The sequence below is a fragment of the Eptatretus burgeri genome, chromosome 13 (assembly GCF_056783735.1).
Source record: "Eptatretus burgeri isolate ZD-2024b chromosome 13, Ebu_testis_v1, whole genome shotgun sequence".
In the NCBI taxonomy this organism is placed as follows: domain Eukaryota; kingdom Metazoa; phylum Chordata; class Myxini; order Myxiniformes; family Myxinidae; genus Eptatretus; species Eptatretus burgeri.
Window position 1 is genome coordinate 40,581,113 of NC_140973.1, and position 25,000 is coordinate 40,606,112.

Below are 25,000 nucleotides of genomic sequence, written 5' to 3' on the forward strand. Positions count from 1 at the left end.
TAGAGTTAGGTGTACCATTATGAGTCTGAAAGTAAGAGATGGTCACTATGGGATCACCAGCCCTGACTTGGCTCCATCAGATTTCCTCTCTTCTCCAAACTTAAGCAACACCTTCACAAAAAAAATATTTCTTCTGACTGATGTCAAGGCCACTGTGAAATGCTGGTTAAGTTGGTGGGACGCACAGTTCTATCGTGATGTCATCACAAAACTACTTCAACATTGGCAGAGATGTGTGGACTGTAGTGGTGATCATGTTGAGAAATAATGCATCATGGTGGAATAAAGATTGATGTTTGCATCTGTCTTTGTTTCATTCAAATATCATTTCCTGTTTTTGAGAAAAAGAATCTGAGGCATTACTTTTCAGCATGTCCTCCTATAATGTGAGAAGAAAGTAAATGGATTGAATAAAGAAAGACATATTAGTGGAAGTTTGACCTCTTCCAATGGGACATAAAGCTTTCTTCACATTATGGCAAAACACATAATATTGCTGAAGACACTGGCATAAACCTTTGGCCTCAGGACTTATCTTTGGGTAGTCCAGATATTCCAAATTTTGATTTGAATCTCAAGATAAAAATTCCTTTTTCAGAATCATTGACCTATTTTACCCCAAACTTCAGATTGTGTAAGCTACACTGTCCGATTTCACTTTCAATTGTGTTATCTTCATTTCCACCCCAATTCTCTTGTGGTTGCAGCACCCAGTACAAGAAATTTCCTCCCATGACCTCTTATCACCGTATGCTTGTGCACCGTGTTGCTGCGTACTTTGGAATGGACCACAATGTGGACCCGACGGGCAAGGCAGTTGTCATCAACAAAACGGGGAACACGCGAATGTGAGAACCACCTCTGGCCGTTTATTCTCTTTTTTTTTTTTACATGTTTCTATTGTTATCTTCCTTGGGTTGGCAGGATAATTTATGGGTATGCACACTCGCCTTTGAGCTGTCTCACCTGGGTTGCAATCTTGACTTAGCTATAAATGACTTGGTCATCCTGGTGTTTCACATGTGTGCTCCGTTCATTGAAATGACATTAAACCAAAGGATTCAGCTGCCAGCACTGGTCGTTAGTGGACATTAAATATGCCATCATGGTCTTTCACGTGGAGTAGGTGAGTTGTCAGTACTCTGGTTAAATTACATTCCTGTCATTCAGTCAGGCCTGGCCATCCAATTCTAATAAGACTTCTGCCAGAACAGTTCACCCCTACTGACCCCACAACATAAGCTTTCTGATAATTTGGACCATTAAAGAAGGAAAATATTGTTATCCTATTTTTGTTTTAAACCTTCCTTTTCTCTCTCTCCTTTTCTCCCTCCTTTCTTTCTTTTCTCAACTGTTGCTTTGTTCAAGGAATGTTACAGCTGCAGTTGGGCTGACTCAAAATGTTAACTTCCCAACTGATATGTCCACTACCACCACTTTTAACGGCCTCCATCAATCCCTCTTTGTTATTGGGTCTGCCGGGGGACGTTGTTGGCCCAAATCTTTCACCAACGCTGGCCAAGCTTGATGGTATGACTGATAATGACAGGAATTTGGAATTTAGCCAGAATGCTGGTAAAATCTCATCTACTCTTCAAAAAAGATGCCTTAAGATGTTTGACCTCCACCAACTTGCTGGCAGATGGGACACCCAGTTAAACATCCATTGATGCCTCGCCCTGTCAATGAAACACCAGGATGACTGTTTATAGCTGCGATGCGATGTGGCCTCATGCTCGACAGCTCAAAGGCGAATGCAGCTACTTCCAGGCTATCATGCCAGCTCAAAGATACAGTGATTTGTGGGTAAAAGTAATGTTTCTGGTTATTGTCATAAACAGTATAAATGAGCAACCTACATCACAATGCATGTATACCTCATATATGTACATATCAACTAATCAATTTCCCAGCACCATACAAAGGATTGTCATTTGGTTTTTCAGGTGAACTCAGTTTGGTCTTTGAACTTTACCTAACTTGAAAGTTCAAAGTTTGATTATTCTGAAGTCCATATTTTATCATGAATCTCTCACTTAAACATAATGGTTATCAGCTTGCCTTTTCAACATTTGTCTTCCTCAGTCTGGGTTGGCTTGCCATCTTTCCTCATTCATCTTTCTCTTCTTTTGCTTGTGAAATATGTAATCCTGATCTTGCCAATCACCAAAAGACTTTTGAGCTAATGTGACATCACACGTCCTATCGTAACCTCTTTTACACTGTGTGGCAAAGCTCATCTAGAATACTGCTTCGGTATTTTTTTCCCCCTCGTGGTCATGCTGTGTGATGCACCAATGCAATTGCCATTGTTCAATGTCTTCCTGCTATCTGATCATGGCGCTGACAGACCGGAACAAAGGTTTGGCGAGCACATCGACGAAGAAAATCGGAAGGATGAGTCACTGAAGTGGTTTATTCTGAAGAGGAATAGCTCCAGCTTGGAGCATGAGGACTGCCTGGTACAACACAATTTCACCTCATCACCCCCTTATCTCCATGAATCTTATTTAAAATGCTGCCTTTATGTACATGGTTGCCATTGTGTACAAAATAAGACATTTTCATGTGACCCAAAACAATTTTTGACTTTCTCATTCTAGAAAATTTGATTTCTTAACAAAATGTCCAAAACACGTACATTTCTTTTTCACTTCTCATTGTGAAGTGGGATCCGAGCCTTTACTCAATTTATTTTATTTTATTTTTAATTTGGTTAGGATCGAATTTCGTTGGACTTTTCTTCATTCCCATCTGTGCAAGACATATTATAGAGGGTGCAAGACATATTATATATGCAAAGGATCTGTCCAAACTTCAGTCTAACATACATATATACAAAACTAGTGGGGCATCAGGGGTGAAAATTAACATTTTTATCCACCGGCCAGCACGGCCGGTGACTAGAAAAAGTTACCGGCCCAGCAGAATTTCTACCGGCCCAATAAAATAGAGACAAAAGTCACAAATTTGATATCAAACACTTTTAATATACTCACATGAGAGAGTTTGATGAGTGAGGTTGGTTGTATGAGTGAGGTTTGTTGGATGAGTGAATTTGATAAGTGAGGTTGGTTGGATGAGTGAGTTTAATGGAGGAGGTTTGCAGAATGAGTGAGTTTGATGGAGGAGGTTGGGTGGATGAGTGTTGGATGGATGGATGGATGAGTGAGTTTGATGAGTGGGGTGGGGGTGGGGGGATGATGCAGGAAGGAGGAGGTTGTGGGTGATGGGGGGGGGGGACCTTTTTTGTGTGGGTGATGGGGGGCAGTGGGGTTGTGAGTAGTGCTTGGGGGTAGCATTTTTGTGGCTGATGGGGTGGTTGTGGCTGATGGACGATGTGGGGGGGGGGGTTGTGGGTGATGGACGATGGGGTGGAGGGGGGGTTGTGGGTGATGGACAATGGTGGGGGTACTACTCGTCCACCCAACATCACATATAAACTCACTCATCCACCTAACCTCATCCATCAAACTCACTCATTCACCCAACCTCACCCATCAAACTCACTCATTAACCCAACCTCACCCATCAAACTCACTCATTAACCCAACCTCACCCATCAAACTCACTCATTCACCCAACCTCACCCATCAAACTCTCATTCATCTAACCTCACTCATCTAACTCACTCATTAACCCAAAAGCCTCATCAAACTCACTCATTCACCTAACCTCACCAATGAAACTCTCATTCACCCAAATTCACTCATTTAACCAACCTGGGCATGAGAAAATGCGTCCAAACCGTCAAATCTCGCCCAATTACGCGTGATTTGGAATGAGATGAAAACAGACAAAATGGCCGCCGCAGAATTACCGGTGATTTCTTCGGATTTCTGCGGACAAAAACAGTAGTTCTAGTTGAGAAAACTAATAGAGAAGCTCGTACAAATTGTACAAAATAACAGGAATCACCGGTGATTCGCTAGCCGGGCAGGTAAGGCAGTATTGTGTACCCACCCAGCACAAAAGTTAGGTGCCATTGGCGACCGGGCGGCCGTTAATTTGCACCCCTGGGCATACTTACACATTGTGTAAGCATACGAACCCTGCTTCTCCATTGTCTCGGGTCGCTCACCTGCATTTGATTTTTCATTTCTTGATTTTCATTTATTTATTTATTTCTTATATTTTCGTTTACGGATGCTTTGACAGTTCTGTGGTTTTTTTTTTTTGTTTGTTTGTTTTTTTTGTTTTTCTGGTGTCGGCTTCGATGTCTGTCTGCACACAAAATTACTGTGCTTCCCCATTGTCTCGGGTCACTCACCTGCATTTTTTTTCATTAATTTTTATTTATTTATGGATGTCCAACGATTCTGTGATTATTTTTTTTTCTCCCGGTGTACCGGCTTCAATGTCCATCGGCATGCAAAATTTCAGCTTTCTGTCACCCGAAAGGTACCGATCTTTAATATCAGTCAGTGAGTGAGTCAGTCAGTGGTTAGAAAGAGCTTTACATATTAGATGTGGATGTACCTTTTGATGCTACATCATGGTATTTTCAGATTGTAGACATGAACTTGATTAGTTCATCGTCATTGTCCTAATGGAATAAAATAGAAATGATCTCGGTTGGTTTTATATATCGGGTTTTAATAAAATACATTGTCAGTTTTAATGAAACTAGCAAAGGAGCTGTCCTTAAGGACAAGTTAATTCCCTACGTCTCTGATGTCTGCGGCCTATTTTACTATGATGCAATACCGGCTCCAACCAATTTTGGGGGTCTGAATTTTTATCTTGCCAAAACGAAGTTTTTGCAAGATATGTTAGTCAGCTTGTATGTTTTTTTTTTTTTGTTTGTCTGTAATCACGTATAAAAAATTCTGCAGAGCACAGTTATCATTGGAAATTTTTGTAACTTCGCAAATCAGAGGCCTATAGAGGTCCCTTTTAGCGCATAAAATTTTGAAGGTCAAGGTCACTTTGTCGCAAATCAGGGGAGTCGACGAAACCCTTATTTTTTGAGTAATTTTGATCGGATCGTCTTCAAACTTCATGGGAATATAATTCATGTTCTGGCGCTCAGCTGATTAATTTTTGGTGGCGATTGGCCTTGACCTTCATGGTTAGCACCTCAGGTCAAACATATTTGACCCCAAGGTCAAATTTTCAAGTTTTAGGAACCATATCGTGTAGTACCTCAAATTGAACACCTCGATGAGTGCTTTCGAGATATGTCAAGCTTGAGACATTATGACGTCATTTGGTGACGTTATGAGGCAAACGCATATTTTTCATGGTTACTCTGTAGAACGATTCTCATCGGAATCTCTCGTAGGCAGATATTCCTCAAGGAGTCTCTCCTGGTGGACAGCAGCTCTGTTCACCTCGGTGTGACCTTAAAGAAGTCACACGTGGTCACCTTTTGGCAAGATTTGGTTTATTTTATTTTTGGCAGGTCGATCTTCACAATGTTTGTTACGTTCAGCATATCTGCCTTGTTGTGTTCTCTGAAAATATTAATATTAATACATGTTTGGTGTCCAGAAGTATGAATTTATTTAATCACCTAAAACTTTCCCATGCACACCCAGAGTACAACCACCAGTTTTCAAGTCATTCCATCTAGCGGTTTAGAGGTGCAAAGAACTCAACACACACAAACAAATAGACACTTCTCAAATCGTATGTAGTTTTATATAAACATGCAAATTTGTTTGTTTGTTTATTTATTTATTCTTTATTGTGTTTCCACCAGAATCGTGCTGGAATCTTGCATGACGAAAATAGGAGCAAGTCCTTTGAGGATCTCGAGGAGGATGTAAGTTTTCTGAGGCACCTTTGCAGGAAATTATTTTCTCGCCCTTACATGACATTTGTTTCTTGCCCCTTGGTGTCCAATATGATTTTGATGCTCACCAAATTTAAAGACCAAACATATTCATCGCATGACACCAAAAATAGCGATTTTTGAATATAGATTTGAAAATAGATGTTCATTATAGATTCAAATATAGAGACTGGGTGTATCTAAGCCTGGTGTTAGCTTAGTGGTTTGGGTGGCGGCTTGGGATCCCAGGGTCCTGAGTTCAAGCCCCGTTGGCTGCTGAATTAACACCAGGGGGTTGACTCAACCTGTCATCCTTCCGAGGTCGGCAAAATGAGTACCATTGTACTGGTCCCGGTGTATGCCCCGGTTAGAATAGGTGTACCATATCCCTGTGTGTCGTAAGAGGGGACCAGGGTTGGCGTCAGGAAAGGCATCCGGCCATAAAACATTGCCTCAAGAAAAAGCCAAACCCCTGCACAGCAGGGAAAAATGGCTGAAAAACGGTCATTTTTTTATTAGACTGGGTGTATCTGAAGGGAGTGGTGTCAGTACAACAAAAGACATTTGTTCTTGAGACAACACTAAAAATAGCACATTAACCTGAGCCCATTTTGTTAGCTCAAAATAATATCGGGTATTTGGGCACCCTGCTGGTGCTGTCCATTCACTGGTACACCAACCAACTGTTTGCAAAGAAAAGAAATATAACTGATGATGAGCATTAATTCACCACAGGCACATGTCTGTGGCCGATTTGCCACATGTGGAAAGTGGCGAACATATTGGACAACACAGCCATAGCCAAAGCATTGCTATTTCCATGAACATGTTGCAGATGCATACTCGGATCTGAATGCCTCGAGTAATACAAACAAGGCTTACTTGGCAAACTTGCCTCAATTGGATGGACAATTTCAATAATGAAGAGTATGCCTCGATCAAATCAAGGTGCATGCCAGCTCCAAAAACATATTTGCAATATGCCCTCTGGCTCTGAATATAACACATTTTGATTAGGCCACACCTGCTTATGGTTATATTCATCAGGTTTGTTTGTTGAACTTGTCAATTTGATCTATTTGGTCATCTGTAATGTAGATGCGAATGAGCATCGCAGACAGAAGTGTTACCTCTGACATGGTTTCTTTTCTTTTTTTGTTAACAAATAAATGTCTTCTTTTCTGTGTGTGTGTTCATGGTCAATGATTGTGGAAGAGCTACAGTAGAATGGAATAGAACAAAATCAAAAGTGGGAAACACCAACAGCAGAGTGGATGTGAGAGTGAGAGCGATTTCAAGAAGATGGGGAGAAAGGACACATGGGGTAAACTGCACTCAAGCTGAAACACAGCAAGAAGAAGGAAGGGAAAGTGGGGATGAAACAGAAAAGGGACAAACTGAAATATATAATTCAAATAATCTTATTAAATATCGACAAAAGAATGGCAATTTCAAGATGGTTAACCATAATTCTTCTGTTCTCGAATGTAAATTGGGCTCACGGAAATATAATACACATCACACAAATATCCGAGGACGAGAGGTGTCACGTTCGTACCATTTCCTGTTAACACCATTATCGAACGGCGGCAGTGGAAATAACTGGTGCGCACACGCGTACACACGCATACTATACTGGCTTTCAATGTTATACCACAGAAACATTCCAAGTTTTACCTTGTGCAGTATTAATCACCAGCTTCTGTCACATACATGCCTGGTGTTGGCTTAATGGTTAGGGTGGCAGGCTTTGGATCCGAGGGTCCTGAGTTCAAATCTCACTCAGCTGTTTAATTAATACCAGGTGGGGTTAACTCGGCCTGTCATCCTTCCGAGGTCGGCAAAATGAGTGCCAGCATGCTGGTATCCTGTGTCAGAGTGGCGACCCGTCCAGGATTGTGCCCAATAGCCAAGGAGACTGCTAAGGCAGCACCAATGCTCTGCACAGAGTATGATCCCAATGGATGGATAGAAGTAGTAATGGTTTTGTTCAATCTAACATAAATAATCAAACATAGAGAAAAGAGAAATGGCTGCAAAATAGTACATTGTAATATTCAATTGCTTACTAATTAACATGCAGATAAAAGCGACATGATAACAAGGGACAGATTAATTCACAAATAATTGATCACTGCAAGCCAAAAATACTAAATCATCCCCATTATATTTGTGACACATAAACAATTAAGGAAGAAAGTGCACCAGAATGGCCTGTCTCCTGCCCATACTGAGAAATGACAAAGGATGCAAACAAGTTGTAGTATAAAATATCATGACCATAAGGCAAGATAGACACTATAGGAGGGTGAATACAGCAAAAAGCAAGAGGAGAATTAGAGAATAGGTGCAAAAGCACATCACGAGGTGGAAACAAAGATAAGGTAAACAGAGAGGGGGGAACTAGAGTTAATGTGATAAAGAAAGGAAAAGGAAAACTCAGCCTGGGAGCCAGGCTATATTAGGTTCAAAGAAATAGAGAGCTAAAAAGTGTGAGCTACTTCAGATCAAAAGGCAGGGACAGGTATTCTCATGCAAAATTAATGTAAAACATAAAAAGAGGACAACAGCATTGTATATCAAAAATAAATTAAAATCATCATCAAAATCAGCAGTATGTTGGTAAAAAGATATACATGTAATGACTTTCTACTTTAAAAATCTTAGAAGAGGACATCATTTCAAAAAGAAAAAGAGGGAGTGCAATGAACATTATTCATTAAGAATCTTAACAAAGAATGGGATGGCAATGTTTTTGTACCTTTGAGTTTTACACGTAATTTGTGAAAGGTGAGATTAATTTCTGAGAGTATTGTTTCCTATTCTGCATGAGCTCTGGAAGCCAATGACTAAACTCATTAGATGTTCACAATTGGCCTGTGAATCTCAGGCAAATTTCAAGCCTACGTTGTTTCATGGTTGGAATATCACAAAACTGAAGGGCCTGGTCATAATCGCTGTATAATTGTCCTGGAATGATTCGGAGAGCCCTTTTCTGAACTTGTTCGAATTTGTTACTTTGGCGGATTGTGAGACCAGCATTCCAAACTGGGATAGCATCCTCTAAAATTGATCTACCATAGCCTTTATAAATGGTAAGTAAATCTTCCATGGCTAAGTTAAACTTTTTGAGCATCTTCAACATAAACAACTTTCCATTTCCCCTGGTGATAATATTGCAAATGTGAAGGTTCCACTTCAAATCAGATGAAATAATAAGATCCAATATTTTTGTGTGATCACCCTTCTGCAGTACAGTAGTTTGGATAGTAAATTGAGGCCTTGGTTGAAGTTCTTTCATGAAACAAACTTCCATAAAGACACACTTATCAGTATTCAACTTCATGTTATTTTTAATTGCCCATTGAGTAAAAACATTCAAAGCAGATTGTAGTGTCATCTTAGGTTGCCTGCCCCTTAATTCTCAATAAGTGTCATGTCATTAACATATTTAAGGGCTGGGATATGAGCTGAGTCATTGCATCATTAATTTGAGCCAAAAAACAGAGAGGGCCTAATTTGGTACCCTGTGGTGCCCCTCCACTGATGGTTTGATTTACAGACAAGGTACCCTTGTATCTAACACAATGAGCTCTTTTATTTATTTATGTATTTATTTTAAAACTACATATCCAAGGAATCAGTATAGGTATGATAACTGCAGACGAGATTATGTAACTACTGTGTGTACATAAGGGAAAGCAAGCTTGCATGGAAGAATTCTCAGGAACTCTTCACATCAGGAGAAATGGAAATGAAGGACCAATCTTGACATGAGAGGGTGGCTTGCAGTCCCTGCCAGTCAGCTTGGGTGAACTGCTGGACTCTAGAGTGCTGAGGCAGCTCTCCAACAATAGCCAGAGAGATGTTGACTCTCACAAGCACATGTTCAGATTAATCTATTGGATCAGGAGAGGAACAGGAGACATTAGTCTGAAAATTCATCATTCCCAAGTCCAGAAGGGACGACGTGCCATTGAGAGAACGCCGGGTCGGTAGGTTCACCGATTGCGTGAGGCCCATGGAGTTACAGAAGTCCTTTGCTGCAATGCCTTGGCTGGTTAAAAATTTATATAGTTCTTTAATTTATATAGCTAGATGGATGCAAAAAATTGTAGAATCCCCCCACCCTCCCTTATCTATGACTTTTTACTGTATACCATGTGAGCCCCACCACCCCTCTGTCCCAACACCTCCTTTCACCTCCAAACTTACTTTCCCTTCGTGTTGGTTTGGGTTTTTTTTTTACTCCTATTTCACTCCCCTACCCTCATTTTTGTTCACAATCTTCCTTTACACTTTACATTTTTGTTATACAGAAATTTGAATCTTACCATTAGATGGGAAAAGTACTCAGATTGCAGAGCTCATCATGAGCAAAATGCAGGCGAGTAAATGATCACACTCCAAAATTTTCTCCGAGGTGAGCAGAGGCAAGTGATTAAATTTACTGATTTGTCCTTCCTATCCTCATCCCTGCCACAAGCAAAATTATATATCGTCTTCCTCCTTCCATCCTCTTCAAACTTGTTGTACACCTCCTCTTCCATATTATTCCTCGGTTTATCCACAGGTCTCCTTGCTGCTTTTTTCTTCTGCCTATACAGGTGTAGCATATACAGGTGCTGCTACAGTAGCGACCCCACATGCGGCTGAATCCCCCTTTCCTTGATCTTCTCTTTCCTCTTCCAAACCTCCTTATTTTAACCGACTGCCTTCACTACCTCCTTCATCCAACATACCTGATTTATATCCCTCAACGATGCACCCTTTCCTGATGTCCTTCCACACAAAACTTCTGCAATTCCCATAAATGCCTCTCCATATTTCTTCCATTCCTCCTCCAAATCTGCTTTTTCACCAAGTTGCTCATACCTAGCCCTCAACCTCTCCTTGTACTCAACGATGACGTTCCCCCTCCACTTCCCTCACCTAATGATCTTCCGACCCCTGCTTTTAACCTTCCTTGTGGTTTGTGTTGGGTGGTAACATGCTCTTCCGCCACTGCCTTGTAATTCTTAACCCTCCACAACTGTCGCTTCCTTACCACAACCAAATCCAATTCTGTTCCACGATGTCCACTCCTATAGGTAATCATGTGGCTTCCCCACTTTTGAAAGAATGAACCAGCTATGGCCATCCCATTTTTCACCACCAGCTCCATCAGCTCTTGAACTTCTCTATTCCCCCTGCCCCAACAAAATTGACCAAAACATTCCTCTTTACCCAGCTCCGCTACTTCCACATGCGCGTTAAAAGTCCCCTGCAATGCATAGCATCATGTCCAGCTCAACCATTCCCATAATCCTCTCCAGTGTGTCCCTGAATTCCTGCTTCTCCGGCCCAGTCCTTCCTGTTGGTAGCCCATATACTAACTTAACACAAACCATTTACCACCATCCATGCCATAACTATCTGTCCTTCCCATCTTTCCACTCTGACCACCTGCTTGCTGATCCCTTCCGATACTATTATTCCCACGCCATTACTCCTTCCATCCTCACCTGCGTGCAACAGCTTGTATCCTCCTACCAACCTCCTCACCCTATCTCATTTCCATCTGGTTTACTGCACTCACAACACTTCCAACCTCCTCCTCTGCATCATGTGCACCACCTCGACTCCTCTCCTCCCCCTCCCCCCCCCCCACTTCTCATTGATCCCACATTCAAACTATCGAGCCGAACCTCGCTTCTGAACCACTGCCAAACTGGCAGAGCTAGTCCCATCTTGATCAGTTTTGGACGCTCTAGTCATCACTCAGCAGCGCTGCCTGGGCTGACCTGCTGGACCCACTAACCTGGCCTGTCATAATTTTGTGTGTGTGCGTGCACGCACACCACTCTCTCTCCACTTGCTCCTCACCTCCTCCCCCCCCCCACCACCCATCTCTTGGCTACCCCTTGGCTCTTCCCACCGATCCTTTCCACCACACTGCAAGCCGAATCAAGCCCACGACTCAAGCCCTTTGCAATGTTAATTCGTCCATTGATTTCTAATACTGTAAGATGTAAAAGTACAATAATATCTCTTGCTATCCTTGTCGCTCTTCCAGGAACTTCGCTCACTGTTAAAATATAATAGCATGAGGAATAAAATCTTACCCTTTCCCACTACTGACCCTATTAATAGCGTTTTTCCACAAGTCCAGAATTTGTACCAACTCAATTTAATAAAGTGATGGTAAATTAAAGTTGTTTTTTTGTTGTTGTTGTTGTTGATAATATTTATTCATATAATTTCTGTCTGCTTCATTTTGCTTCTTGTGTTTCAGTCTTCCCTGGAGTATCTGCTGCCTGAGAATAGGTAAGACTTTCTCATACACACGAGCTAAGTGACTAAAGAGATGGTGATCTTCTGCTAACAATGCTAAATCAATGCAACGGCAACTTGTGTAACTGCTGATTATTTAATTCTTGCAATATTTTAATGTTTTTGAAGTTTGTATTCTTAGTTTTGTGAAATTTGTTTCTGGACTTTTTTAGACCAACAATATTGCTTACTACCATTGAAGTTATCCTTTCATGGATTCAGAAGAAGGCTGCTGAATTCTTTCCAATCATCTTGACTGATAATCTTGAGATTGTTTCCAAATTGGCCAAAGATCATGAGTCCCAAGTGAACCTTGCAAATAGCCAAAATAAAAGTTAGATGTCACCTCATAAAATTAAATTGTTTTACTTGCATGACTTGTGAAAAACGATTCTCCTATTCCCAACAAGAATAGTACTGATACATGGAAGAATGTATGAGTTTGGCAAGTTGGCTCTCATTTAGTTTTATAGTCTATCTCCTTATGCCTGACAAATCATCTGATGCCACAAGTGGGGATGTACATGATTACCATTTATCCTTCATTGTTTTACAACTGAAACTTGCATGTACAATCATACGAGAGGTACATGTTCTGTCCATTTCATCAAATTCCATTTTCCTTCCTGAAAGTCCCTGTAGTTTCCATCTTGTTTATCCCATGTATCTTGCCCCATCCCTCTCCCTTCCACAGATCTCCTAATGTCTCTGTTCCCTACTGTTTTGTGCTTCCCTCTTCCCTCTCCTACCCTCTTGTCTCCTGCTCCCCTTGTTATATGTTCTGTGTGTTGGCTTTTATATGAGCCTCGACATTGTATACAAAAACATGTCAAAGACCTCTTCAGAGCTATCATATATTCACAATCACCATGCCCTCCCTATAAGTTTTCCCTTCAGTGTAAAATTACCAAAGCGACAGTTTAAAGGATTTTGAGCTGCTAGGCGTCACGGGCCTTGTGAACATTGGCATCAGCAGTCAAGTCAGTGATCTGTTTATACATCACCCAAATGACTGTGGTATTCTCTCAAGCAGGGCTTTTATCATGGAGGTTACACAGGACCTTACTATTATTTCCAACTATTTTCTTTTAAACCACTTCACCAAGGACCACAAGACTCATGACATTATAAAGGTCTGTGTTGAGGACTTCCGCGAATCTCGTGACATTGTGAAAGAAAATATCCGTCATGATTTACTTTTTACGATGTGTATATGTGCAACTGGAAGAAGCTGTAATTGTTTTTAGGTCGCTCATTGGCACACTTAGCCTCCTCATGGTCACTTGAGAGTTGCAGAGGGTGGGGAGGTGGTTTGAAGGCTTGAAGTGGGGAGGGGATTGATGCCTTAGCATTGGGAGGGAAGGGTGAGAATTGGGGTTTGTGGGGGGCAGGGGGGAAAGGATAGAGCAAAGATGGGACTTAGTTGGGAGGGTGGGTTAAGACTTTGGGGGTGTGGAGAGAACTTTTGTTGGGGTGGGGTGGAAGTTGAGTATCAGAATTGCTCATTTAAGTTTACTCACAGTAAAGGTGTGTGTGTGTGTGTGTGTGTGTGTGTGTGTGTGTGTGTGTGTGTGTGTGTGTGTGTGTGTGTGTGTGTTTGTGTGTTTGTGTGTTTGTGTGTTTGTGTGTTTGTGTGTTTGTGTGTTTGTGTGTTTGTGTGTTTGTGTGTTTGTGTGTTTGTGTGTGTGTGTTTTTTTTTTTTTTTTTACAAATTACAATAATTATTTTGGTGAGGCTTCTCCCACTGATTTGTCATTATCTTTTGGTGCAAAATCCACTACACTGTTTCTCAGATATTGAAATGTTATGTAATTATTTGATTCTTGTGTATTTCTGAAAACTATTGGTTGACTGACTGCCTGTACGCAATTGAGGTTGTGGATCTACTGATATTGATCCATTACCGAGGTTGTGGATCCGCCCTTTGGAGAGGTTTTGGGCTGAAAGGATCGAAACCTCGAGGAAGTACGGTGCCCAGCTGATGATCCATGTGGTCGGAAAAGTGTGTAGTTGTTTTTTGTTGTTTTTTTTTTTGGTGTGTGTGTGTGTGTGTGTGTGTGTGTGTGTGTGTGTGTGTGTGTGTGTGTGTGTGTGTGTGTGTGTGTGTGTGTGTGTGTGTGTGCGTGTGTGTGTGTGTGTGTGTGTGTGTGTGTGTGTGTGTGTGTGTGTGTGTGTGTCGAGGCCAAATGGGTACCCATGGGTTCAGATCCGGCCCCTTTCCTTGCAAATTTATTCCTGCACATGTACGAGTCTGATTGGGTCCACAACATGTGCAGGAATGAACTAACAACTGCACGAAGGTGTGGAAACATCTTCAGATTCATTGATAATTTACTATAAATTAATGATGGGTTTGTATTTGATCAGCTTCATGATGATATCGATCCAAAATGACTCGAATTTAAAAAAGGAAAACCAAACTCTCACTTCAGTTTCTTTTTTAGAATTACAAATCAACATCAATCATAATAAATTTCACACCAAATTATTTAATAAACGAGATGCTTTTCCATTCCATATTGTACGAATGCCTTTCTCAGACAGCAACATTCCTAAAATGTTATTCTATGGTATGGTTGCAGGTGAAATAATTATGACTGTGAGAGCAAGCACACAGCACTGAACCTGTCAACAGATTAATACAACTTGTCAGGTGTGTGGTAACACAGAGAGCTACAGTTAGCAGATTAAAACAAGTTTTCAATAAGATCATAAAACGACACCAAATGGAATACTTGAAATACGATACAAATAGAAAAAATGTAATTAAAGAGATATTGATATGAATACATTATTACAAATATATATGTAAACCATTTAAACCCATTTCAGTGGTTGCTAGGAGACGAGGAAGCCGGTAAAAAATAACCGTTTATAAATAACTGTTTGAATATTTGACAGTTTGATCCAGAGGTGAGTGGGGTGGTCGTGTTTGTTGGTGGATGTGTTATATTTAAGGTAAGATGTGCATAATTAAATGTATTGTCATGTAATAGAATGTATGATGGGAGTTGTAACTATGTGATAATACATTAAATTCTCTCGCGAGTAGATTCTGATTGGTGATGTTGCATTGATGGGTTGAGTAACTGTGTGGGTGCATCTGAGGTTGTGGGTCTACTGATGTCTGTAATCGACTGATGTGGATCCATGACCAAGGTTGTGGATCCGCTGTTTTGAGAGGTTCTGGGCTAAAGGATCGAAACCTCAAGGAATAACCGTGCCCAGATGATGATCCGTGCAGTTGGGAAACCATTCAATTGCTAACAGGTTAAGGTTCATACTTTAGGTAAGGGAATGATGTTTTGAGGTTTACAGTTTAAATAAAGGTGCACATAGGATGTTGTTAAATTAACTTGATTTACAGAAATCCTTTCAATTATATTTTAGTTTATGAGAGTGTGTGTGTGTGTGTGTGTGTGTGTGTGTGTGTGTGTGTGTGTGTGTGTGTGTGTGTGTGTGTGTGTGTGTGTGTGTGTGTGTGTGTGTGTGTGTGTGTGTGTGTGTGTGTGTGTGTGTGTGTGTGTGTGTGTGTGTGTGTGTGTGTTAGGAACATAAAATGAAAAAACGAGATATGCGTTTTCTTGATAAACATTATAAAAAGTCTATTAAAAAAAAATGTATGAACAAACTGGTCTCTGAAGGAAAATTATTATTCATGTAGGTTTTCAAAAAATAAACTTAAGGTATGAGATTTTTCCTGAACAACAGTTTCTTTATATTTGGCAACAAGATACTCCAGCAGGCAGTGGGGATACCCATGGGTTCAGATCCAGCCCCTTTGCAAATTTATTCCTGTACACGTGAGAGTCTGATTGGGTCCAGAACATGTGCAGGAATAAACTAACAACTGCGCGAAGGTGTGGAAACATCTTCAGATTCATTGATGATTTACGAGCAACCAGCAGAGTACCCGCCCTACAGGAGATACTTTTCCAAGCATGCAACACGTTCTTCTGACACATACCTTTATTTGGGCGGTGTATAGGCAAAAAAACAATAACCCAGCTTATATGCATGAAGGAAAAACAGCTACAATTTATAATTCAAAACACCTCACTGCACTGAAAAACATGGGGACAGGAATACTGTACTGTCAAGGGCGTGGACTTTTAATACACTCCCCCACCTGGAGGTGGTGCTACACAACACATTCACATAGAGAGTTTGCGTCCCCACCCCCCCCCCCCAACAAGACCACCGGCAAAGACTAAAAACAACCCTATACATTAATTGGGGTCATGCTGATCCTATGTTGCAAGTCTGGATGTAATCAGCCCAGAACTGTAGGAGGAGTAGTATAACAAACAAACAAACAAACAAACAAACAAACAAACACTGGCCCATGAATTATAGTAAGGATAAGAGAAGAAAGTGGAAAGTGATTGTGAATTTAACGTTCCATCTTTATTTACTTTTAACATTGTTCTTGACAAACAGGGACAAGAACAATGCAGGTATGATGGGCAGAATTTCTCATGTGCCAAAGTTCCCTGTGTAATGTTAAGAATGGGAAGAAATGAGTGGAGGACAGAGAGTTAGGGGTGGGGGTGCATGGAGTTTGAAGAGGGAGGTTGAGACGTTGGGAAAGGGGGGGGGGGTTGAGGGCTTGAGTTTGGGATAGGGGTTGAGTACTTGGGGTTTGGAACAGTTGAGGACTTGAAGAAGAAAGGTGGAGGGAGTGACACAGTTGGATTGGGTGCAGTGCCGGATTACGATTTTGTAGGCCTCTGGGCTACAGATACTGTGAGGCCCCCAGTGATAATTAACAAAAGCACGCAAATCGAATTTCGGATTCTTGAAATCAGTTTATTCAACTTCTACAACATAATGACAACATTAGGCCCGTATAGATGGGTGCAAGTGTAACACAACAAAATGAGAAGAGATATTGTGATATTTTCAAAACTAAAATAAGTTTTTGAAATGTTAAATTTATTTGACAAGGCTAAACAAAATTAAAATTCAAACATTTGCTTTGCGTAATTTCTTGGAAACAAATTTCTCCAAAACATCAGTAAATTGTAAATTTTTGAGAACATCATTTTCAATTGCCATGACAGCTCGTCTGTTCAGTCGTTCTTGTGTCATTGTTGACCTGAGTACATTCTTTATATGTTTCAGCCTGGAGAAACTTCTCTTTCCAGTCGCATTAGTTATCATTAAGCACAAGTAAATCCGTAGTGCTATTTCAACATTAGGGAATGAAGAAGTTAATCCATTTTTTAGCACAAGGGTGTAGATATCAGAAGATTGTGGTGTTTCATGCTTGTCCCTCAATTCATCAAATTTCCCAACAAAGTTTTTAAAGTGAACAATTTCTGGCACAAATTCAGGCTCGATGTCATCTGAGTAAATATTCTGAAACTTGGCTGCTGTTGTTGAAATGTCTTCATCGTTCATTGTTGGAAATTCGACCAGGAAACCAAACAATGAATGAACATTTTTATATGCTTCATTGCGATGAGAAAGAGCTGAGCATAACTTATCTATGATGGGTAGATATGTTTCCACCTTAAACTTCTAGCTTCCTCGCAAAGCACCATCTTCAGCATTACCATCATTGTTTTGTTTTTTTCTCCTAAGCTCTCGTTTTGTTCGTCATGGTATTCCGTGTTTTCTACTTTGTTTTTTGCTTTATTTTCAAACACTTCAAACTAATTCGCAGTGACATCAAAAACTCCAGTCGTGATGTAAGATGTTTAATAGCTGATTGAAGCAGATATATATATATATATATATATATATATATATATGTATATATATATATATATATATATATATATATATATATATATATATATATATATATATATATATATATATATATATATATATATATATGTGTGTGTATACTTGACAAATTGACACACTACTATAAGACTTTGACTTGGTATGAAGATAACAAAGTGCAGAATTCCACAAAATGTATAGGATAACGTAAATTCAAATTACATCACAGAACAATGCTAATCTACCCTCTATCAGCACTTTTGTCTTTGGCACAACCGCAAAGCAATGACGAAAGAAGAACAAGGAAAGTTTCGATGGAATGAGCGATTTCTTGGACAGGCCCTAAGCAAGTATGACATCGTCTCATTGTAATCAGGATTGCCCGTGCCAATGAGTTGGAATAATGAGCAAGAAAAAAATTCCAGTATATTATACAGTATATTAATTGAGCCCCTTTAAAAGAGATAATTCAGCATACTTATACTTTCATTCTACATTTACAAATGAAGTAACTTTTCACAGTAAATTAATTTCACTTAATCTCTGGTGGCCCTCAGCTGGCGGAGGCCCCTGGCTGCAGCCCATGAAGCCCATGCCTTAATCTGGCACTGGTTGGGGGAGGTGGGACAGAGTTGGGATTGAGGCTTTTGAGGGGGTGGGGGGAGTTGAGGACTTTGGATTGGGAGGGTTTTGATGATTGGAAGAAAGGGGGAGAGGAGCACAGAGTTTGGGTGTGGTGTCGGGGGGCACAGAAAGTGAACAGTCAGGAGGGGGGTTGAGGACTTGGTATTGTGTTTGTGTGTGGGGGAAGTTGGGGACCTGAAGTCCCATTTTACATTATGCAGAATTTCCATGGGTCCCAGATAGTCCTTTTGTGTTCTCTGGTTCCTTTGGGTATTTTAGGTCTTTTGGGTCGTTTTGGTCTTTTCTGTCTTCAGCGTCTTTTCGATCCTCTGGATCTTTTCGGTCCATTAGGTCCTCTGAGTACGTCAGGTTAAGTATTTCAGGTTACAATTGTGGGTGGTGTCAGGTCAGCTGTCCAACCAATGGGTGAAGAGCAGACATATACATGCATACATGCAGACATACTCACAAACACTTGCTCCATTATTTATATATATATATATATATATATATATATATATATATATATATATATATATATATATTTATAAAACATGTATAGATGAGGAGAGTACCCGTGCTATGGGCGATCTTGTTCCAAGCATGCAACATGTTCTTCTGACGCATGCCTTTATTTGGGCGGTGTATAGGGTTATCACAAGCGATGTGAGGTTAACACAAGCAGAAATGGATATAAAATAAAACAAGTGATTGTAAAGCAGTGAAATCAATATTGTGACTTACAAATGAAAAATAAGTTCATGGGATATTTTGTGGAGAGGTTCCTTCTCTTTGTCATATCCAGCCATGAAGGTCGCTGAGTGGCTGACGCTTTGCAAATGCACAAGTGGAACAGGGTAAGGGGTCAAAAAATTAATTAGTGGATCAAATATGTTTCAGTATCGGACAAAAACAAAGTAATTCAAGTCTGTGCTGATTATCAACAGAGATTGTATTACTACAGCCAATTGAAGTGTCTCATGCATACGTCTGGGCTTTGCAACACTTGCTTTCTCTCTCTATCGAGTGCAACCTATGGCGCTAGTTGCATCATTGGTTGGGACACGGCTATGCCGCTGATGCAGTGTCCCCCTTACCAGTACACCGGTGCTCATTTTGTTGACCTCGGAAGGATGACAGGCTAAGTCAACCTCCTGGTGTATTTTAATTCAGCGGCCAACGGGGATTGAACTCAGGACCCGAGGATCCCAAGCCGCTACCCTAACCAATAAACCAACACCAGGCTGCAACACTTGCTGTAACCCGTCCAGAATTGTTTTTTGTTTTCCTTTTTTTTGCCCACCATTCCCCTTCTCTGTTTAGCCTGGTGTTGGCGCAGTGGTTAGGGCAGCGGCTTGGGATCCAAGAGGTCCTGAGTTCAAACCCCGTTGGGCCACTGAATTAATACACCAGGGGGTTGACTCAGCCTGTCATCCTTCCGAGGTCGGTGAAATGAGTACCAGTATACTGGGCCGGTGTATACCCCGGTTAAAATAGGTGTACCTTATCCCTGTGTTGTAAGAGACGACCAAGGTTGCGTCAGGAAGGGCATCCGGCGTAAAACATGTGCCAAATCACTATGCGGATCAAACGGATGATCCGCTGTGGCAACCCCTCACGGGAGCAGCCGAAAGAAGAAGAAGAAGATTCCCCTTCTCTGTTTGTTACCCCTTCACCCTTCTGTTTTAACATCTGTTGTTCAGCTCTTCAATGAGCCTCCATCTGGTTAAAAAGACTTTCTCACATATCTTATAAAGCCTCGATTATGTTCAAGGTCAGGTATGTGAGCATGCACCGGAGCAGTGCGACGCTGCGTCCACTTTCTGCCCGTACTCCAGGGACCTCCATCTGACCATCCCCCAGGCAGATGCCTGGCCCATTCCCATCTTCTTGAGATGCTGATCAACCTGCTGCAACCACGAGGCACGTGGTCGGACCATTGACCTCCTCCACTCACGAGGCTCCCTCGCTGAGAGAATCTGGTGAGCTGGATCAGTGTCAGGAAAACGAGCCATATATCCATACAGCCACAGCTGACGCTCACGGACTATGCAGGTAACAATTGTTATTTGAGTCTCTCTCAGCAACTGCTCGTTGGACACAAAGTCCGACCAGCGATAGCCAAGGATTCTCCGAAGACACCTGGTACCAAAATAATTGAGTCTCTACCTCAGATCCCTGGTCAAAGTCTAAGTTTCACATCCGTAGAGCAAGACTGGAAGCACCAAGGACCTGAAGACTTGGACTTTCGTCCTCTCGCACAGCTACCGGAAGCGCCACACCCCATGATCCAGTGAATCCACGACTCCCCAGGCCCAACCCAGACGTCTGTTGACCCCTGGCTCACAGCCAGCAGAGACGTGAATATCACTGCCAAGGAAAGTGAATCTCTCAGTGACCTCAACATCCTCACCACATACAGCTACAGGCAGGATAGCAGCATCCAAGGTGTCATTGAAAGCCTGAATCTTAGTTTTGACCCAGGAAACGCGTAATCCCAGTGCCTCCGACTCATTCAGCACCTCAAAGGGCCCCAAAAGGATATCTAGAGTCTCTGCAATGATAACTGCATTATCTGCGAAATCAAGGTCAGAGATCTTGACATTCCCAAACAAAGCAGCGCTGTTTTATCAATCTGACATCCTCCCCAGATTCCAGTCCATACAAGTGCTGAAAAGTGTGGGGACCAGAACACACCCCTGACGAACTCCAGTATTAACTGGAATATTATTAACAGTATTAACCTGGAAATTTATTTATTTGGAAACCTGGAAACCTGGAAATTTAACAGTATTAACCTGGAAACAGTATTATTATTAACAGTATTAACCTGGAAAAGTATGAACGTATTTCCAGTATTAACCTGGAAATACGTCGGAGATGGTACCACCACATCTCGCAGCACTCTCAGTACCAGAGTGGAGTTCAGACATCAGATTGATCAGTTTTGGTGGCACCCCACGAAGACCAACAAGCCTCCAGACAGCATCCTGATTCACTGAATCAAACGCTTCACAGAGATCAACATAGGCTGCAAGCAGCCCCTGCCCAAACTCGTCAGCGTTCGGTGAGAACCCGAATAGCAAGGATACGGTCAATCACTGACCTCTCTGGTGTAAAACCTGACTGCTCTGGATGCTGGTGCTCAAGCAAATGCTCGTGAACTCAATCAAGAAGTATCCGAGCAAAGATCTTGTCCGGCACTGAGAGCAGCGTCACCCCTCAGTAGTTGTTGCAGTGTTGGCGATCACCCTTCCCTTTCCAGAGAGGGACAACAAGGCCTATCTTCCAGTCAGTTGGGATGATGCCTGTGTTCCTGGCAGAGCACAGAACTGCATGCAATGACATGAACGCAGCATTTCCACCATCCTTGAGAAGTTCAGTATGGATGCCACATATCCCAGGATCTTTACCCCATTTCAATCGATTCACCACAGCCTGTTTCCACAAACGAAGGTGGACCACAGTTGATTGGAGGGTCAGCAATAGGGATTTTAACACCCCTGACATCCAACTCACAGCTGGTGGATCAGCCTGGTGCAGCCGCTCAAAGTAACTGGCCCAGCGAGCCTTCACTTCGGACTCCTCTGTCAAGAGCCCACCACCATCTGCTCAAACTGCAGTACACCGAGGGATGGGCTTGGATGAACGCAATGCGCAAATTCCCCTGTAAGCAAGATGAGAATCACTTGACCACAGGTGATTCTCTACCCCCTCACAGATTCCTCACACATCGGCCTCCTTGTCCACCCTTGGTGCACATACAGTTTTATGCCTCAGCATCCTGAATAGCTCCGGTCTACAATTCATCCCTTTCCCTGTGACTCTGGTCAATGGTATCGAGTGTCCCTAGAGAGACAAAATTCTTCTTCGCCCTACAGTGAGTTCCAAGACATCTCCCGGCAACATCAAGGAAGGTGGTCTTGAAAGCACTCCACAACTCTTCAGGATCCCCCAAAGCACCCAGAACCCCCAAATATCTACTCGGTCTGTTCACAAACTCCTCAGCGACCCTCTCATCCTTGAGCTTGCCAACATCCAGCCAAGGCTGGTATGGTACCATTCTCCTGGATGTAAGCTGCAACTTCAGAGTTGCTACAACAATCCTGTGGTCAGTATTTAGGAACTGTGCACTCTTGTAGACCCTACAGTTCTGGATCATCTTCGAGCAACCATCAACGAGCACATGGTCAATCTCCTTTGCCACACCGCCAGAGTGGGAATGCCAAGTCCAGTGATTTGCCTGTGGGCGCTAAAACCATGAACCACCACCCTAAATCCATGACTTCTTGCAAAGTCAAGGAACTTCATGCTATTCTGGTTCACAGTTCCAGACCCATGGGGACCAACACATGTGGCATAACCATCTCTATCAGTTTCAGTCGATGCATTGAAATCCCCCAAGATTAGAAGAGTCTCACCTGGGGCACTGATCAACCACAGACTCGAGCATGGCATAGAATGTGTCCTTCACTGTGAGATCACTTGCTTCAGTCGGAGCATATCCAGAGACCAGGAAAATGACACCCAAGGAGTAAGGAATCCTTCGTCTCATAATATGCTCGTTGACTGGTGTGATCTCAATTATCATTTGAGTCAGCTTATTGGACACAACTCCAGCAACTCCTTGGGCATGGTAACCATCAGAGTGACCAGACAAATAGTAGGTGTAACTACCTGCCATGATCTCGCCGCAATCCGGTCTCCAAACCTCAGAGAGTGCTGCAATACTGATGTCCATACGCTTGAGCTCAGATGATTACAGAGACGGGTGATCATCTTCTCTTCAGGATAGGACATTCCAGGCACCCACCCAAAGGGACCACATCAGGTTAACCCAAGGAATTCGCCATTTGGTGGACACCTCAGCACCACCCCGACACACAATACCGCAATCTGACCCGGGAATGTTACCCCGTGGTTTCCCTCCAATCATCAAAGATTGGGATCCTGAAGGCATTGCCCCAATCCCGTCATCCTGTGAGCTGCTCTGTGAATAGAAGCTGCATCAAAGGTACTCTCACGAAGTGGGTTTTCAGATATATTTTTGATGCTTTTGGAATGTTTTGTGGAATGAAGGGTTTTACAGTGTCCTGAGTGAAAATCCTGCCACCAACCTCCAAATCAAAAGTAACCCAACTGCAGGAGGACATCCCCAGACACACTCGATATGAATGGCCGTTGGCTCACAAGGAGCTCCTCCTCCCTTTGACAGGTTTTGTTTGTTATCCTGCTGGGTGTTCATATCGTACACCCTCCACACCAGGGCAACCTGGTGGGGGGAGCTGGTTTAGTCACCAACACTTGACCATGAACAGGTTAGTACGGGTTTCACTTGATACCCGTAGCAAGTCACAGATTTGATCTGAACTGACCTGCCAATCAGGGTTGGGTGCAGCCATATCAGCCAGGCTGCTTTGTGCCATCTATTAACACAGCATAGCACAGGGGGCGATAGCGATAAAGGATATCATCCTCAAGCGATAAAGGAGATCCAGCTCCCCACTCCAGCTCCTGACATAATATATAGGTTACACTGTGGTGTTCTAGGTACGAGAACATTGCACTCTCAATTTTTATGGCTCATCAGGGTACCTCCTCCATGCTGATGACAGACATCCAGGTAGAAACACACATGTTCATGGATGATGCTCCCCCAGGGGGAGCTGGCTGCACCAACGAGAATTGGTGAAATAAAACACGAATTGTAAAAATATTATTAACGAGATATTTATAAAAAATACATTATTAAAAATATATATACTGTATACATGTATATTTAAACCCATTTTAGTGGTTGCTTGGAGACATGGAAGCATGTTTAAAAAAACAATTTTTTAAGTGCGTTTATAAATAACCGTTTGAATATTTGAACAACGGTTTGACCCAGAGGTGATTGGGGTGGTCATGTTTGGTGGACGTGTTATATATAGTAAAGGTAAGATGTGCATGATTTAATGTGTTATCAAATAATGGAATGTGTGATGGAAGTTCTTACTCCATGATAATACATTAAATCCTCCAGCGAGTAAAGTGATTAGTGATGTTGCATTGATGAGTTGACTGACTGCCTGGACACAACTGAGGTCGTGGATCTTCTGATGTAGGTAATCTACTGATGTGGATCCAATACCAAGGTTGTGGATCTGCTGTTGGGAGAGATTCTGGGCTGAAAGGATCAAAACATCTAAGAAACAGTGTCCAGCTCATGATAAATGCGGTTGGGAAACCATTCAATTGCTTACAGGTTAAGGGTCTTACTTTAGGTAAGGGAATGATGTTTTGAGGTTTACAATCTAAATATAGTTGAAAACAGTATGTTGTGAAATTAACATAATTTACAGCAATCCTTTCAATGACATTATATTTCAGGGATAGTTGAGCATGCATGTGTGCGCGCACGTGATGTATGGAATTGTTCGGAACAGAAAATAAAAAAAACAAGATGTGTTCGTTTGTTGTTGTGGTTGTCATCTCCATATGTGGGTAGAAGGTGGAACTGAGCCCTCCCACATCCACCTTCATGTCTAATAGATTGTTGTAGTACAGTACAAT

At 41.9% G+C, this 25,000-nt stretch overlaps 1 protein-coding gene across 16 annotated transcripts in view; it reads left to right on the forward strand.

The window, feature by feature from the left end:
• LOC147014280 (R3H domain-containing protein 1-like) overlaps positions 1-25,000 on the forward strand; it is a 234,179-nt gene that overhangs the window by 145,678 nt on the left and 63,501 nt on the right. For all 16 annotated transcript variants that reach the window (XM_085852133.1, XM_085852130.1, XM_085852135.1 and 13 more), the window contains 4 exons: positions 708-848; positions 2,351-2,462; positions 5,705-5,767; positions 12,051-12,082. In XM_085852133.1, coding sequence (XP_085708259.1) covers positions 708-848; positions 2,351-2,462; positions 5,705-5,767; positions 12,051-12,082 — 348 coding nt within the window. The remainder of the gene's footprint in view (positions 1-707; positions 849-2,350; positions 2,463-5,704; positions 5,768-12,050; positions 12,083-25,000) is intronic.